This window comes from Ictalurus furcatus, chromosome 2, assembly GCF_023375685.1.
Source record: "Ictalurus furcatus strain D&B chromosome 2, Billie_1.0, whole genome shotgun sequence".
NCBI classification, from domain to species: Eukaryota; Metazoa; Chordata; class Actinopteri; order Siluriformes; family Ictaluridae; genus Ictalurus; species Ictalurus furcatus.
Window position 1 is genome coordinate 4,350,730 of NC_071256.1, and position 19,552 is coordinate 4,370,281.

Below are 19,552 nucleotides of genomic sequence, written 5' to 3' on the forward strand. Positions count from 1 at the left end.
AGTATACGTCGTACTGTAGTGTACTGAGCTCCACTGCGCTGTGCTGTAGTATACGTCGTACTGTAGTGTACTGAGCTCCACTGCGCTGTGCTGTAGTATACGTCGTACTGTAGTGTACTGAGCTCCACTGCGCTGTGCTGTAGTATACGTCGTACTGTAGTGTACTGAGCTCCACTGCGCTGTGCTGTAGTATACGTCGTACTGTAGTGTACTGAGCTCCACTGCGCTGTGCTGTAGTATACGTCGTACTGTAGTGTACTGAGCTCCACTGCGCTGTGCTGTAGTATACGTCGTACTGTAGTGTACTGAGCTCCACTGCGCTGTGCTGTAGTATACGTCGTACTGTAGTGTACTGAGCTCCACTGCGCTGTGCTGTAGTATACGTCGTACTGTAGTGCACTAGACTACTGCACAGTGTACTACAGCATACCCCGGTGCAGTACTATATTACAATATGGTCTAGTACACACGTGTGCGTGCGTGTGCGTGCGTGCGTCGCTTTCCCGGGGAAGACCGGGCACCAGGGTGCATTATGGGAATCCTGCGGAGAGAGCGTGATGCTCTGGGAAATGTTCCGCTGGTCAACCTTGGGTCCTGGAGTTGACGTTACTTCGACACGTACTACCTACGTAAACATCGTCGCGGACCGACTACACGCCTTCACGGTAGCGGTTTTCCCGTCTTTCTAATTGCAGGATAACGTGCACTGATACGCTGCGGAGAACGGATCGAGGAACGCTTTGAGGAACACGACGAAGGTGTTGACTTCTGGTATTATGCTGTAGAGTACATCGCCCAGTTGTAGTTGTATACCGTATACTGCGCTTTACAGAAGCGTACTGGAGTGCGCTGTGCATGAGAGTGGTTTACTATATAGCACGCGTCACTGTAGCGTTTCGCTCGGGATGGAATGTGTGTAAGTGTGTGGAATTTGTGTGTGGGTGAGACTGCACTCAGTAGTTTAGTCACCCGTTTATTTTGGTCTCGATGGCGTCTGTAACTCACACTTCTGCAGCCCTTAAAATACACCAGTGGGGGTGTGTGTGTGTGTGTTTGTGGTGGTCTTTCATGTCCGTGTCCAGCAACTTTTAAGTGCGTGTAGGTGTGTGTGTGTGTGTGTGTGTGTGTGTGCGCAGAGGTTGCATGTGAAGATCTCTGCCTCCAATCAACATGTGCAGTGCACAGGTACAATAGCACGTGGAAGGAAACTCGAGATCTTCGTCTGACCACACACACACACACACACACACACACACACACACACACACACACACTCATTCATGTATCTGTGCTTACTCAAACACCCTTTATGTATCTAGAGTCAGTCGTTTCATACACTCATTTCCCGACGCAGTCACTATAGAGGACCTTTAGGTTAAATGAGGACGTCTTCCTCTCTCGCGCGGTCTTTCGCCGTGACGTTCGTCGGTAAACGAGACCTTCCTATGATGGTTTTCCAAATACGACCTTTCATGTAGCGTGTCTTCTAGCGAGCCGTTCGCGAATGGGAAAACGTCTGCAGAGTTTCCAGAAACCAAAGCGCACGAGTCTAATTGACTCACGAGTCAATCGGCTCCCGAAAGAAGGAATCGATTCCGAACAGCCGAATCGGCTCGTTCGTGATTCCGGACTTTACTTCCTGTACGAACCTACGTAGGTTTGTAAGAAAAAACACTCGCTGACAGCGGTAGACCAATCACAACAGATTGGGACATCTGACCAACCAGAGCCGATTATGCTCTCTGAAAGGAGGAGTTTCGAACGAATCGTTTAACGAGTCGTTTGTCACACTGGGGGAAAAAAATGTAACGCCGCACTTTAAATTCTGAGCACGTTAAAGTGTTTGTTTTTGTTTTGTTTTTTTTACCTCGGATGCACGTAAATCTATCGTATGAGACCTCTAAAACAAAATTCGGCACGTTTCAAACCCAAAATAGGTGCGCTTTAATATAATATAATATAATGTAATACACTAGTGTATTGTTATACTGATTTGTACTGGGTGTACTCTTGTATTACTCTAGATCAGATCGTGAGCCTCGGTATCGGTTCTGCTCAGACCCAAGGAGCACGCACAAGCTGAGCTGAGCTAAGCAGACACAGAAACTCATAGCAGAGACAGTAAGACTAAATATGGGCCAGACACAGCCTGGGGCTATCCCAGACACACACACATACCCACACGGTCAGTTTCTCTTACTCACACCCATCCTTCATACCATGTATCACTGACTCCACATAAACAAACGGACGTAAACAGATGCACAAATAAACCCATGCAAACACACACACACACACACACACACACACACACCCCCCACACACACACACACGCAGAGTTTCTGAGGAAATCTTTGGGGGAAGCAGCGGTGTCACTGGTCCGTGTTGGCACAAATGACTCATCTGCAGCTTGGCTCAGTAATACCGGGTTCCCTCTAAATATAACGTACACACTGCACTGCACAGAGCACTGAAGCGCGCACACACACACACACACACACACACACACACACACACAGAGGCAGGAAACAAACAGAGCGCAGTGCATGTTCAAGAGAGAAAAAAAATCTCTCTCAGTAAAAATCCTGCTTTACAGAGTCCCGAGTGATAACGAGGCAGTAAAACTCCGACGCCAGGGTTTTCCCGGCGTTAATTACACCACGCTTTTATCGGACAGCTCTCGGGGAAGCTTTTTATCGCGTGTGTTTTTTGCTTTTGTTGTTTTTGTTTTTGTTTTTTTTGTCTTGCGCCGAATGAATCACCTTTTCACCCTCTGTTGAGGTTTATCCGGTTGAACGTACCACAAATATGCACTCGATATCTCCACCCAAACCCCACTTTCACTGAAGTCTAACGTTCATTTTGAGTCAGATCGATCCATTTAAAACGTTCACTGATAACGAAAACGAAAAAACGATTGGTTTACAATCTGAACGCAGAAGAGGGGGGTTTTTCTTTTCTTTTCTTTTTTTTTTAAATGGGATTTTTATGTGTTTGACGAAGTTAAAGAAAAAAAGAAAGAAATTTTAAAATAAATTCATTGGCTTTCATCAGGCTGGGAACATCTTATGAATTTTATTTATTTATTTATTTATTTTGAATTTTTTATGACGTGACATCATCAGGCACCTACAGAACGTCCATCCATCCATCCATCCATCTTCTATACCGCTTATCCTTTTCAGGGTCACGGGGAGCCTGGAGCCTATCCCAGGGAGCATGGGGCACAAGGCGGGGTACACCCTGGACAGGTGCCAATCCATCACAGGGCACACTCACATACACACTCACACACCCGTTCATACACTACGGACACTTTAGACTACGCCGATCAGCCTACCGTGCATGCACCGGTCTTTGGACTGGGGGAGGAAACCGGAGTACCCGGAGGAAACCCCCGCAGCACGGGGAGAACATGCAAACTCCGCCCACACAGCGTCACGGCAGGAATATATATATATATTTATATATATCTAGACCTAAAAATAATGTTCAGTCCATTTTGATTGGACGTGTAAGAAAAAAAGTGCAAGCCTAGCAGCATATGATGTAATAGCGACTTTCCGTACGGTGTTGTTTACCGCTGATCGCTGAGAGAAAGACTTCGCGTCCACTGTGCTTCGAAAACGAAGCGAATACGAGGACGGTTCGATACTCGAGCCGGGAAAGACCAGAACGAAAAAATCCCACAAGCTCATGTACCTCGGTGGCTCGTTTCATCATCGAATTCTCCGGCCTGCGGCCAACAATAACTTGGCCTGAACGTGCAGATTGTGGAGGGGTTTCTTTTCTTTTCTTTTCTTCTCCTCCCTTGATCTGCCTTTTCCTTTCTCCCTGGACGGATTAAAAGGCCCTGGCTAATTCAGAACAACCCCAAGCGAACCGGATCGCCGTCAACGTCGACGTGACGTTTCCCCGCTGTTTTCCCGTTCCCTCCTTTTCTCGTTCCTTCCCCGCTCCCCACCCCTTCTCCTCTCCCTCTTTCATTCCCGAGGCGCTTGGGAACGAGCTGCGCAGTCACTCCGGTCCAGCGCCAGAGTGGAAGGTATTTAAAACAATCAGCGGATTCCTGGGAAGAGGATGAGATCATGGCTTCATAGGGAGGGGGAGGGAGGGGGAGGGAGGGGGAGGGAGGGGGACCGAGGGAAGGAAGGAAGGAGGGAGGGAGGGATGGAAAGGGATGCGGTAACAGAAAGAGATTCCTGATGTGAGAAATGTTTAATGAGCAACTAAAGCGAACATTCCCGCTGTGCGTGTTTGGAGCAGCGGAATACGAAACAGCCGTGTGTGAAGTCCGTGACATCTCTGAATGACGATGAATAATCACGCGTGACTAATAAGTGCGTATCCCGTGTCAGAGTAAACAAATCACAGCTCTCGGAGTTGTTCGGCGAAGAAGAAGTGCGCTTTGAGATTGGGAGTCATCACGAATCTCACAGCCAGCTGTTTATACACATGCTGATTTGTGTTGTCGCGAAGCATTACCGACGGAGTTGTTGTTATTATTTATTGTTATCGCGGGACGTGACGTTAGGAATGTTCACAGGGATACACACGAGACGCGTGAGCTGCTTTTTTTTTCAGGAGAACTGTAAACCTGCGTAAACATTAACACCGGAATCCACTGACTGATTTATTTCAAAAATCTCACAATCACTAAAATTCCTTGATGACTCTGGATGTGTTGTGTATTCATCCAATTAAATGCTCTCTGGAAGGTATATGTCCCGCCCCCAGGGGCGTGTCTTGCTCTGCAGTAGCAGCTTGTTATCAGCAAACTTACTTTCTTTCTGTTACAAACTCCACAATTCTTTCTTTCTTTCTTTCTTTCTGTTACCAACTCCACAATTCTTTCTTTCTTTCTGTTATACAACTCCACAATTCTTTCTTTCTTTCTTTCTTTCTGTTACAAACTCCACAATTCTTTCTTTCTTTCTTTCTTTCTTTCTTTCTGTTACACAACTTCACAATTCTTTCTTTCTTTCTTTCTTTCTGTTACACAACTTCACAATTCTTTCTTTCTTTCTTTCTTTCTTTCTGTTACACAACTTCACAATTCTTTCTTTCTTTCTTTCTTTCTGTTACACAACTTCACAATTCTTTCTTTCTTTCTTTCTTTCTGTTACACAACTTCACAATTCTTTCTTTCTTTCTTTCTTTCTGTTATACAACTCCACAATTCTTTCTTTCTTTCTTTCTGTTACCCAATTCCACAATTCTTTCTTTCTTTCTTTCTTTCTTTCTTTCTTTCTGTTATACAACTCCACAATTCTTTCTTTCTTTCTTTCTTTCTTTCTTTCTGTTAAAAACTCCACAATTCTTTCTTTCTTTCTTTCTTTCTTTCTTTCTGTTATACAACTCCGCAATTCTTTCTTTCTTTCTTTCTGTTACCCAATTCCACAATTCTTTCTTTCTTTCTTTCTTTCTTTCTTTCTTTCTGTTATACAACTCCGCAATTCTTTCTTTCTTTCTTTCTTTCTTTCTTTCTGTTACACAACTCCACAATTCTATCTTTCTTTCTTTCTTTCTTTCTTTCTGTTACACAACTCCACAATTCTTTCTTTCTTTCTTTCTGTTACCCAATTCCACAATTCTTTCTTTCTTTCTTTCTTTCTTTCTTTCTTTCTGTTATACAACTCCACAATTCTTTCTTTCTTTCTTTCTTTCTTTCTTTCTGTTAAAAACTCCACAATTCTTTCTTTCTTTCTTTCTTTCTTTCTTTCTGTTATACAACTCCACAATTCTTTCTTTCTCTTTCTTTCTTTCTTTCTTTCTTTCTGTTACCAACTCCACAATTCTTTCTTTCTCTTTCTTTCTTTCTTTCTTTCTTTCTGTTACCAACTCCACAATTCTTTCTTCCTCTTTCTTTCTTTCTGTTAAAAACTCCATAATTCTTTCTTTCTTTCTTTCTTTCTTTCTGTTACCAACTCCACAATTCTTTCTTTCTTTCTTTCTTTCTTTCTGTTAAAAACTCCATAATTCTTTCTTTCTTTCTTTCTTTCTTTCTTTCTGTTAAAAACTCCATAATTCTTTCTTTCTTTTTTTCTTTCTTTCTGTTAAAAACTCCACAATTCTTTCTTTCTTTCTTTCTTTCTTTCTTTCTTTCTGTTAAAAACTCCACAATTCTTTCTTTCTTTCTTTCTTTCTGTTAAAAACGCCACAATTATTTCTTTCTTTCTTTCTTTCTTTCTTTCTGTTAAAAACTCCACAATTCTTTCTTTCTTTCTTTCTTTCTTTCTGTTAAAAACTCCACAATTCTTTCTTTCTTTCTTTCTTTCTTTCTTTCTTTCTGTTAAAAACTCCACAATTCTTTCTTTCTTTCTTTCTTTCTTTCTGTTACCAACTCCACAATTCTTTCTTTCTTTCTTTCTTTCTTTCTGTTACCAACTCCACAATTCTTTCTCTTTCTTTCTTTCTTTCTTTCTGTTACCCAACTCCACAATTCTTTCTTTCTTTCTTTCTTTTTCTTTCTTTCTGTTACCCAACTCCACAATTCTTTCTTCGTTTAACTTTGTTAGGACCCTTTCGTGGCCGACTTATGACCGACGTAACAGAGTTAATCAGTGTTAATAACACTGATGTGAAAACCCGAATAGCGCTGTGACGTACTGAAGGTTTTAACCTGAATACACACGTTATAAAGGCTTAATCCAAAAGGCATGAGGCTAAAAGACAGATTCACGTTGACACACGGTTGTGTTATGACGCCTTCCAGGCTGTGCTTGATGTCTGAAATATCTGCTTCCTATAGATGCTCTACACTCTTATACCTGGCATAGAAACCCTGTACAAAACAGTGACCCAGTGAAGGTTTTACCATTGCCTTTACATTACACTGTAACAAGACCGTGTACATGTTCTGAAGTAAAGTTTCTCCTGTCTGCTTAAAGAATATTTACACATCTCTTGACCCGAAATCACTACGAGTCCGGTTTTGATTTTCGATGCGATGTGTCATTGCCAATATGTTGCCATGGCATCCTGTCACACGTAAGTATCATAACACCATCTTAAATCATCTAAACTCCTCTCATGCGTTATGTCAACTTGTGTGGTTAATCAGCCTCATGCAAAACTTGAAATTCCCCTCGTCGTCTCGATTTGTCATTGGAGCCTAAGTGTCAGTCTTACTAGCGTTTCTAAGGCTACATGACGCCTACACAAGCCTACATAAACATTTACATTTCATTATTCAAAAAAATTAAAAAAGGTCACTTTCGTCAATTTTCGGTGTCAAATTGACACAACGCCTGAGTCACAAATCTCAGAACGCGTCATAACACAACCCGAATCGGTCTTGTTGAGATGCGGATGTGTTATGACGCTTAATGAGCTGTCTTACGACTTACCTTTTGGTCTAGATCGCCGCACTCCTGTTATGTCAGAGACGCATAATAGTATTGATATGACAGGACTTGAGGTTAATAGGAAAAATCGAACAAAATTGCAGTGTGGAATATTTTCCGAGCCCTAAATCAATCGAGCTGTTTCCCTGAATACTTACGACAGTGTTCTGACGCCATGAAGGGAGAATTATGGATATTCATATAGAGCGCCTTGGTTTTCGATGTTTTTGAAGGATACCTACGTCGTCAGCTACGCAAGCTCTTTATGACAACGGAAGAAAAAAGGCAAGAAAAAAACTTCTTCCCAGTGTTGTTATAACACAACTTTGAAACACCAAAATCGAAAGGCAGACTCCAAAGCTGTATATGATGTACCGTATGAGGACATATATATCGTAGCTGGAACTGGAATGAGCTGTTTATAAACATTCGCGCAGGTACCGTGTTATTTATCGTACGTAGCCTTATGAAGACTACACTCGAAGCACAAGTGCCGATGTGTTACTTTACAACTCGACATCAAGATGTTTTTGTGTGCGTGTTCTGCTGAGTGTAGACGAACGCGCTGGCAGTTTCCTCAGCGTCGGGTAAGCTAGTGATTTCTGAGACGCTGAAGAAAAACAAGCTCAATATGCGGTTTTACTCTTGCAGCTGGAGGTGTAGGTGTGTGTCTGCGGGGCGGTTGTGTGTTTGTTCGAATGTGGGTGGGTTGATGATTGTGCAGTGTGCGCGTGTGTGTGTGTGTGTGTGTGTGTGTGTGCATGCATCCTGTGGGACTTGCGCAGGTGGCACGGGGTTGGGGAGCAGGGTGGAGGGGTGAGAGGCGGGCGTGGAACTTCATGACCACTTCCTGATTGACTACAGTAAGTTATATGGCTGCGTTCCAGGTTTGCACATGTACGTTTGCTATCACTGATGTTGTGCACAGAGTGTGTTTCGTGCTGTTACTGTTTATATATATATAAATATATATATAGAGAGAGACAGAGAGCTAAGTAAAGATATATATCGATTGCCTATAGTACGGTTACACGGCTCTGTTGCAGATCTGTCTGTCACTGATACATTGACGTCTGTGCAACGATATAGAGTGTATGCACACACACTCATTTTACAGCTGTAAGATATAACTCTACGAGTGCACTGTTATGAGTGTGTGTGTGTGTGTGTGTGTGTGCATCGTTTTTGAACGTGCACATATATACACTTGAGGTCATAAGTTAAATACGCTTTGCAGAATCTGCAACATGTTCATAAAAAATAAAAAAAAAGATGGATCATAAAAAGTGCCCTGAATAAGCTATTTGACATAAGAGATGTTTACGCATAGTCCACGAGACACAATAATAACCGGATTTAAACACGAGCGAACCGGTTCAGAAGTGTACACGCGGTCGATTCTTAACACTGTGTGGTGTTACCTGGATGATCAGCGACATGATGCGTTTATGCTTTGTGAGAGCTGTTCACGAGTCCTGTTCTTCAGGCCGTGCACATCCTTTGCTTTCGCAGCATATTTGAGCCCTTTCCAGCAGGGACTATATGATGAGAGATCTTTTCACACCGAGGGACTCGGACACGACTGTTACAGAAGGTGCAAACGTTCACGGATGCGCAAGAAGGCAACACGATATAGTTCTTTTTAATGAACATCTACAGATCCTTATTATGGACAGATGAAGGCGTCCTTCTTGTAAAGACAAATCCCATAATGCAATCCAGTCCCAAAGCCAGGCCTAATTATCGCTCTTTGTTCTAATACGTTATTGTTTCTATAGTGACCGCACATTCAGAACCACTCGTTCCACATAGTCTCATCACGAGGCTAATGATCACAGAAAAACGCCATCACGTACAGTAATCGTAACTACGGTGACGTTTTCTGTAAGGAAAAATCGTGTATTTAGCGTTTAAGGAAAGGAAGGAGTCTCCAGTGTCAGTGCTCTGTAACAGTCAGATTTCCATGACACAGGAGGAGTTGATAAGATGACAAGATGCCGGTTTTTTTAATCTTATTGACTTAAGGCTGGCGAGCAGTGAGGAAGCCATAAAGTAAGTCGTAACAGGAAGTCGTTTGCTTCACGTTAAACATGAATAGCAACTCTAAATGGATAAAAAGTGCACCGTGTCGTCCTTTAAAAATCGTTGGCAAGTGGATATGTCATATAATAGAATTATAAAACACTCGAGGGCATACAGTTATAGCGAAACAATCCAGTATGTAGTGTTGGGCCGCATCACGTCTCTCACCGTTGATGGTTTTCCTATAACAGCATGCCCTCATGTGCTTTTTTTTCCCCCTTACATATACTGTACCATATTTCCTCATGAGGACATCCCCATGTAGGAACAGTTCTAATGAAAGCAAGATCATATATAGCTTGGGTCTTAAATGCGTGGTCTGTGTGTGTGTGTGTGTGTGTGTGTGTGTGTGTGTGTGTGTGTGTGTGGCCATGTTTGAACTTACAATGAGGCTTAACAAAGCAAACAAAAGAGAAGAGGATTCTTAAAGCTTACAGCATCCTGTTTTCATTTGCCTGCCAACACGGCCAGACAACTGTGGTTTGTGCTCATTAGTTTGCATCTTTTATCTTTTTTTTTACTTTTCTTTTTAATCCATAAATGATTTACTTGGGGGGGGGACAACAGCGAACATGGATGAAAAAGTTGTGAGGTTGAAGGCTACTCCGTGATACTTTGCTGTCTTGAGGAATGTAAAGCATTAAACATGATCTGTCTGAATTCTCTGTCACAGGCTAGTATGGAATGTTGCTTTGCTCTGTGTGTGTGTGTGTGTGTGTGTGTGTGTGTGTGTGTGGAAAGGTGTTTATTTACTGTCTAAACCTGTCTAGACTATCATAGTTAGCGATAACGTTTGCCTGTAATCTATCCTGTAGATTAGCTCTAATGCTAACCATACGTTCAGAAAGCCACTTTAGGACTCACAGAAACTAGTTAGCTAGGATAATAATGAAAGTTTTACTGGATTTGTAAATAGCAACCTTACTAAATCATTAACTTTGTAAATAGTAACTTTAATAGATAGTTAGTTTTGTAAGTAGTATCCCTTATCGTAACCCTGCTAGACAGTTAACGTTCCTAAATAGTAACTTTAATAGTAACCGTACTAGTAGAATGACTAGATACTTAGCTTTAATAAATAGTAACCTTCATTCTAAATTTACTAGATAGTTAGCGTTGTTAATAGTAACTGTAATAGTAACCTTACTAGATAGTTAGCTTTGTTAATAGTAACTGTAATAGTAACCTTACTAGATAGTTAGCTTTGTAAGTAGTATCCCTTATAGTAACCCTACTAGATAGTTAGCTTTGTTAATAGTAACTGTAATAGTAACCTTACTAGATAGTTAGCTTTGTTAATAGTAACTGTAATAGTAACCCTACTAGATAGTTAGCTTTGTTAATAGTAACTGTAATAGTAACCTTACTAGATAGTTAGTTTTGTAAATAGTAACTGTAATAGTAACCTTACTAGATAGTTAGCTTTGTTAATAGTAACTGTAATAGTAACCTTACTAGATAGTTAGTTTTGTAAATAGTAACTGTAACAGTAACCTTACTAGATAGTTAGCTTTGTTAATAGTAACTGTAATAGTAACCTTACTAGATAGTTAGTTTTGTTAATAGTAACTGTAATAGTAACCTTACTAGATAGTTAGTTTTGTAAATAGTAACTGTAATAGTAACCTTACTAGATAGTTAGCTTTGTTAATAGTAACTGTAATAGTAACCTTACTAGATAGTTAGCTTTGTTAATAGTAACTCTAATAGTAACCTTACCAGATAGTTAGCTTTGTTAATAGTAACTGTAATAGTAACCTTACCAGATAGTTAGCTTTGTTAATAGTAACTGTAATAGTAACCTTACTAGATAGTTAGTTTTGTAAGTAGTATCCCTTATAGTAACCCTACTAGATAGTTAGCTTTGTTAATAGTAACTGTAATAGTAACCTTACTAGATAGTTAGCTTTGTTAATAGTAACTGTAATAGTAACCTTACTAGATAGTTAGCTTTGTTAATAGTAACTGTAATAGTAACCTTACTAGATAGTTAGTTTTGTTAATAGTAACTGTAATAGTAACCTTACTAGATAGTTAGTTTTGTAAATAGTAACTGTAATAGTAACCTTACTAGATAGTTAGCTTTGTTAATAGTAACTGTAATAGTAACCTTACTAGATAGTTAGCTTTGTTAATAGTAACTGTAATAGTAACCTTACTAGATAGTTAGTTTTGTAAATAGTAACTGTAATAGTAACCTTACTAGATAGTTAGCTTTGTTAATAGTAACTGTAATAGTAACCTTACCAGATAGTTAGCTTTGTTAATAGTAACTGTAATAGTAACCTTACTAGATAGTTAGTTTTGTAAGTAGTATCCCTTATAGTAACCCTACTAGATAGTTAGCTTTGTTAATAGTAACTGTAATAGTAACCTTACTAGATAGTTAGTTTTGTAAATAGTAACTGTAATAGTAACCTTACTAGATAGTTAGCTTTGTTAATAGTAACTGTAATAGTAACCTTACTAGATAGTTAGCTTTGTTAATAGTAACTGTAATAGTAACCTTACTAGATAGTTAGTTTTGTAAATAGTAACTGTAACAGTAACCTTACCAGATAGTTAGCTTTGTTAATAGTAACTGTAATAGTAACCTTACTAGATAGTTAGCTTTGTAAGTAGTATCCCTTATAGTAACCCTACTAGATAGTTAGCTTTGTTACTAGTAACTGTAATAGTAACCTTACTAGATAGTTAGCTTTGTTAATAGTAACTGTAATAGTAACCTTACTAGATAGTTAGTTTTGTAAATAGTAACTGTAATAGTAACCTTACTAGATAGTTAGTTTTGTAAATAGTAACTGTAATAGTAACCTTACTAGATAGTTAGCTTTGTTACTAGTAACTGTAATAGTAACCTTACCAGATAGTTAGCTTTGTTACTAGTAACTGTAATAGTAACCTTACTAGATAGTTAGCTTTGTAAATAGTAACTGTAATAGTAACCTTATTAGATAGTTAGTTTTGTAAATAGTAACTGTAATAGTAACCTTACCAGATAGTTAGCTTTGTTAGTAGTAACTGTAATAGTAACCTTACTAGATAGTTAGCTTTGTTAATAATAACTGTAATAGTAACCTTATTAGATAGTTAGTTTTGTAAATAGTAACTGTAATAGTAACCTTACCAGATAGTTAGCTTTGTTAGTAGTAACTGTAATAGTAACCTTACTAGATAGTTAGCTTTGTAAATAGTAACTGTAATAGTAACCTTACTAGATAGTTAGCTTTGTAAATAGTAACTGCAATAGTAACCTTACTAGATAGTTAGCTTTGTTACTAGTAACTGTAATAGTAACCTTACTAGATAGTTAGCTTTGTTAATAGTAACTGTAATAGTAACCTTACTAGATAGTTAGCTTTGTTAATAGTAACTGTAATAGTAACCCTACTAGATAGTTAGCTTTGTTAATAGTAACTGTAATAGTAACCTTACTAGATAGTTAGCTTTGTTAATAGTAACTGTAATAGTAACCTTACTAGATAGTTAGCTTTGTTAATAGTAACTGTAATAGTAACCTTACTAGATAGTTAGCTTTGTTAATAGTAACTGTAATAGTAACCCTACTAGATAGTTAGCTTTGTTAATAGTAACTGTAATAGTAACCTTACTAGATAGTTAGTTTTGTTAATAGTAACTGTAATAGTAACCTTACTAGATAGTTAGCTTTGTTAATAGTAACTGTAATAGTAACCTTACTAGATAGTTAGCTTTGTTAATAGTAACTGTAATAGTAACCTTACCAGATAGTTAGTTTTGTTAATAGTAACTGTAATAGTAACCTTACTAGATAGTTAGTTTTGTTAATAGTAACTGTAATAGTAATCTTGCCAGATAGTTAGCTGTTAGTAGTAACTGTAATAGTAACCTTACCAGATAGTTAGCTTTGTTACTAGTAACTGTAATAGTAACCTTACTAGATAGTTAGCTTTGTTAATAGTAACTGTAATAGTAACCTTACTAGATAGTTAGCTTTGTTAATAGTAACTGTAACAGTAACCTTACTAGATAGTTAGTTTTGTAAGTAGTATCCCTTATAGTAACCTTACTAGATAGTTAGCTTTGTTAATAGTAACTGTAATAGTAACCTTACTAGATAGTTAGCTTTGTTAATAGTAACTGTAATAGTAACCTTACTAGATAGTTAGCTTTGTTAATAGTAACTGTAATAGTAACCTTACCAGATAGTTAGTTTTGTAAATAGTAACTGTAATAGTAACCTTACTAGATAGTTAGCTTTGTTAATAGTAACTGTAATAGTAACCTTACTAGATAGTTAGTTTTGTAAATAGTAACTGTAACAGTAACCTTACTAGATAGTTAGCTTTGTTAATAGTAACTGTAATAGTAACCTTACTAGATAGTTAGCTTTGTTAATAGTAACTGTAATAGTAACCTTACCAGATAGTTAGTTTTGTAAATAGTAACTGTAATAGTAACCTTACTAGATAGTTAGCTTTGTTAATAGTAACTGTAATAGTAACCTTACTAGATAGTTAGCTTTGTTAATAGTAACTGTAATAGTAACCTTACCAGATAGTTAGTTTTGTAAATAGTAACTGTAATAGTAACCTTACTAGATAGTTAGCTTTGTTAATAGTAACTGTAATAGTAATCTTGCCAGATAGTTAGCTTTGTTAGTAGTAACTGTAATAGTAACCTTACCAGATAGTTAGCTTTGTTACTAGTAACTGTAATAGTAACCTTACTAGATAGTTAGCTTTGTTAATAGTAACTGTAATAGTAACCTTACTAGATAGTTAGCTTTGTTAATAGTAACTGTAACAGTAACCTTACTAGATAGTTAGTTTTGTAAGTAGTATCCCTTATAGTAACCTTACTAGATAGTTAGCTTTGTTAATAGTAACTGTAATAGTAACCTTACTAGATAGTTAGCTTTGTTAATAGTAACTGTAATAGTAACCTTACTAGATAGTTAGCTTTGTTAATAGTAACTGTAATAGTAACCTTACCAGATAGTTAGTTTTGTAAATAGTAACTGTAATAGTAACCTTACTAGATAGTTAGCTTTGTTAATAGTAACTGTAATAGTAACCTTACTAGATAGTTAGTTTTGTAAATAGTAACTGTAACAGTAACCTTACTAGATAGTTAGCTTTGTTAATAGTAACTGTAATAGTAACCTTACTAGATAGTTAGCTTTGTTAATAGTAACTGTAATAGTAACCTTACCAGATAGTTAGTTTTGTAAATAGTAACTGTAATAGTAACCTTACTAGATAGTTAGCTTTGTTAATAGTAACTGTAATAGTAACCTTACTAGATAGTTAGCTTTGTTAATAGTAACTGTAATAGTAACCTTACCAGATAGTTAGTTTTGTAAATAGTAACTGTAATAGTAACCTTACTAGATAGTTAGCTTTGTTAATAGTAACTGTAATAGTAACCTTACTAGATAGTTAGCTTTGTTAATAGTAACTGTAATAGTAACCTTACCAGATAGTTAGTTTTGTAAATAGTAACTGTAATAGTAACCTTACTAGATAGTTAGCTTTGTTAATAGTAACTGTAATAGTAACCTTACTAGATAGTTAGTTTTGTAAATAGTAACTGTAACAGTAACCTTACTAGATAGTTAGCTTTGTTAATAGTAACTGTAATAGTAACCTTACTAGATAGTTAGCTTTGTTAATAGTAACTGTAATAGTAACCTTACCAGATAGTTAGTTTTGTAAATAGTAACTGTAATAGTAACCTTACTAGATAGTTAGCTTTGTTAATAGTAACTGTAATAGTAACCTTACTAGATAGTTAGCTTTGTTAATAGTAACTGTAATAGTAACCTTACCAGATAGTTAGTTTTGTAAATAGTAACTGTAATAGTAACCTTACTAGATAGTTAGCTTTGTTAATAGTAACTGTAATAGTAATCTTGCCAGATAGTTAGCTTTGTTAGTAGTAACTGTAATAGTAACCTTACCAGATAGTTAGCTTTGTTACTAGTAACTGTAATAGTAACCTTACTAGATAGTTAGCTTTGTTAATAGTAACTGTAATAGTAACCTTACTAGATAGTTAGCTTTGTTAATAGTAACTGTAACAGTAACCTTACTAGATAGTTAGTTTTGTAAGTAGTATCCCTTATAGTAACCTTACTAGATAGTTAGCTTTGTTAATAGTAACTGTAATAGTAACCTTACTAGATAGTTAGCTTTGTTAATAGTAACTGTAATAGTAACCTTACTAGATAGTTAGCTTTGTTAATAGTAACTGTAATAGTAACCTTACCAGATAGTTAGTTTTGTAAATAGTAACTGTAATAGTAACCTTACTAGATAGTTAGCTTTGTTAATAGTAACTGTAATAGTAACCTTACTAGATAGTTAGTTTTGTAAATAGTAACTGTAACAGTAACCTTACTAGATAGTTAGCTTTGTTAATAGTAACTGTAATAGTAACCTTACTAGATAGTTAGCTTTGTTAATAGTAACTGTAATAGTAACCTTACCAGATAGTTAGTTTTGTAAATAGTAACTGTAATAGTAACCTTACTAGATAGTTAGCTTTGTTAATAGTAACTGTAATAGTAACCTTACTAGATAGTTAGCTTTGTTAATAGTAACTGTAATAGTAACCTTACCAGATAGTTAGTTTTGTAAATAGTAACTGTAATAGTAACCTTACTAGATAGTTAGCTTTGTTAATAGTAACTGTAATAGTAATCTTGCCAGATAGTTAGCTTTGTTAGTAGTAACTGTAATAGTAACCTTACCAGATAGTTAGCTTTGTTACTAGTAACTGTAATAGTAACCTTACTAGATAGTTAGTTTTGCAAATAGTAACTGTAATAGTAACCTTACTAGATAGTTAGCGTTGTTAATAGTAACTGTAATAGTAACCTTACCAGATAGTTAGTTTTGTAAATAGTAACTGTAACAGTAACCTTACTAGATAGTTAGCTTTGTTAATAGTAACTGTAATAGTAACCTTACTAGATAGTTAGCTTTGTAAATAGTAACCTTAAAAGTAACCACTAATATGTTCTTAGCTTGGCTAATAGTAACTCTAATCGTAACCTTAATAGATAGTTCGTTTTGTAAAAAGTAACCTTAATTATAACCTATATATTACTTTATAAATTTACTGTATAGTTAGCTTTTATGACTAGTAACCTTAAAAGTAACCATTAATATATAATTCGTTTTGCAAATAGTAATTTTAATAGTAACTCTAACTGTAACCTTACCACATAGTTGGTTTTGTAAATAGTAACTTTAATAGTAATCTTTTTAGTAAACTTACTAATTACTTAGCTTTTCTAAATAATATCCTTAATTGTAAACTTACTTTTTGATAACCTGCTTTGTATATAGTAATATTAATAATACCCCTTATTTAACTTTAATAGATAGTTGCCTTTGTAATTAGTAAATTTAATAGTAACCTTAATAGATGGCTGGTTTTGTAAATACTATCTTTAATAGTAGCCCAGCTAGATAGTTAGCTTTTCTAAATAGTAACCTTAACAGTAACCCTCATTTTAACCTTACTATATAGTTAGCTTTGTAAATAGTAACCTTAAAAGTAACCGTTGTTTTGTAAATATTAACTTGACTAGTGAGCTTATTAGTAAACTTACTAGATAGTTCCAGTGCCCTCCACTAATATTGGCACCCTTGGTAAATATGAGCAAAGAAGGCTGTGAAAAAAAGAAATTCTTTATTTATATTCAAAAAAATACTCTGCTTTCATATATATATATATATATATATTATACAACACAGGATTATAAAAATATATCTTTGTTAAATATAGATGTGCAACAATTATTGGCACCTTTTTAGTCAATACTTTGTGCTAGCTCTCTTCGGCAAGATAACAGCTCTGAGTCTTCTCCTATAACGCCTGATGAGGTTGGAGAACACATGGTGAGGGATCTGAGACCGTTCCTCCATACAGAATCTCTCCAGATCCTTCACATTTCATGGTCCATATTGGTGGACTCTCCTCTTCAGTTCACCCCACAGGGTTTCTATGGGGTTCAGGTCAGGGGACTGGGATGTCCATATCAGGACCTTGATTTTGTGGTCAGTAAACCATTTCTGTGTTGATTTTGAAAATATGTTTTGGATCACTGTTGTTGTTTGTCACATTGTAGCTTTTCTAAATAGTACCGTTAATTGTATGCGTCCTAGATAGCCAAATTTGTAAATAGTAACCTTAATAACAAGCTTACTAGATAGTTGTCTTGGCGAATAGTAATTTTAATAGTAACCTTAATAGTAAACACACTAGATAGATAGATAGATAGCTTTTATAAATACTTATCTACCAAAGTAGTTGTTTCTATATAATTTATTTGGCCTGTTTCAACTTTTTTCCTTTGATAATAACTGATCAGTAGCTTGCTAATATCCAGATTACAGCCATAACCTACAGTATGTTCAGTTATGTAACATTTCGAAGCTGTTTCTATGGAAGATGAGATTTGTGCCGTTTGATTTTTGATTTCTTTTTCTTTCGTTTTTTTTTTTTTTTTGCCACTGCATAAAGGTCATTGATATCACACAGGGTTTATTTGTTAGCTAATATCTATGCACACACTCAGGCACAGAAAGTCTGACTATATGGCAACCCTTTCCACCTCTGTTTTCTCAGGGCAAACAGTGCTCATCTATCAGGGCACGAAACGATAACCTCTGTGTGTTTGTGTGTTTGTGTGTGTGTGTGTGGGGGGTTTGGGTCCTTATGACAAATTATCCATGTGTAATACTGTTAAGTGTGTCTAGATTTCCATTGAGTGCTAACACTTACCCTCTTGAATGATAAAATGATGTGGATAATTTTACTGTTGAATGAATTACAATCTGAAGCCTTTAATTTAATAATAATAATAATAATAATAATAATAATAATAATAATTCAGTGTTGCGGTATCTCTTGAGGTGTTGACTTCAGTGTTAGTTAAGGAAAGTAACACGAAGTCCGAAGTTGAGTATTTTCCTCTCTCATTATGTCCTGAAGTTTATTCCTGTTCTACTACAGAAATCTGTGAATGACAACGACACGTCGTACCTGTTACCCGTTTCATTTCAGCTACATTAGTCTAGAAAACAGGTAATGATACAAAAAGATTGTCATGTTACCGACAAACTCTGTCCCGAAGTCGTTCGCATGTCTGATATCTGACACCGGAGACTCCTTCCTCACAGAAATCTTCACGTTTTATTATTCGATTACGTGGTCCGTCCACCGCCCATGTCCGTGTAATGGTTGTTGCTATGGAAACGATATCGTACTAGAACCAGGTCTGAGGTAAAAACAGTGTCGGAAAATACTGGAGACCTTCTGACCGGTGAGATTTGAGTACTCTGACTAACAGTATTTACTCTGACGAACAGCAGACGTAAACAGCGATAACGATTGACACTCGGGTTTCGGTTTTGAAATTCATAACCCGAATAAGAAAGGCTCTTGTTCTGTTATCGATTCGACCGTGAGCCTCGACGCAGTTTATTAACGTGACAGGAAATATGATGATGGCTTGTCACTGATTGGAATTAGCGCCCATTTATACCAGCTAGCTGCCAGTCATGAGCTGTAGCACACTCTCAGCATAGCATGAGTCACACACACACACACAAACACACACACATGCTGAGGTGCATCTCAACACGTGTTAGTGTTGCTGGAGCGGTGAGCGTGAGCGCCGTACAGAGCAACAACTCGGTGGAGAGAACTTCTGTCAGTTCTGTGAGTTACGCTTACTTCGCTTATTTATCCCTAGTGCACTTTTCTTGATAATATGTAACGAAAGCATGCTTTGTTTTCCTCCCATAAACGTGTTTGGATTCGTGCTTTGTCTTGCTGCCAGTTGACTTTACTCCCTATATCTAAGAGTGACGAAGATGAATTTATTTTTTTTATATATAATAATAATAATGTTTAACACGCTAAGAGATGTGATTATATTGAAAAGAATGAATTTATAATGTCATTGTGTGTAAGTATACGCTGTCGATATTAATTTGCTCGAGCAAATGAACTTTCGAAACAGGTTTTTTTTTTAAAAAAACAACAAAATAAAAAACCATTATTTGACTTATACTTTAAACACATAAGATTTTTCAAATCTTTTCAATTTCGAAATCGGTTAATTACCT

General features: G+C 36.7%; 1 protein-coding gene across 2 annotated transcripts in view; it reads left to right on the top strand.

Moving 5' to 3' along the window:
* The window catches only part of bach2b (BTB and CNC homology 1, basic leucine zipper transcription factor 2b), a 107,281-nt gene that overhangs the window by 7,376 nt on the left and 80,353 nt on the right, over positions 1-19,552 (top strand). The window contains exon 1 of one of the 2 annotated variants that reach the window (XM_053643940.1): positions 16,039-19,142. The exons of the other annotated variant lie outside the window; for it this stretch is intronic. Coding sequence (XP_053499915.1) covers positions 19,011-19,142 — 132 coding nt within the window. The 5' untranslated portion in view covers positions 16,039-19,010. Of the gene's footprint in view, positions 1-16,038; positions 19,143-19,552 lie in introns of those variants that run through there. 2 annotated transcript variants of the gene reach the window in all.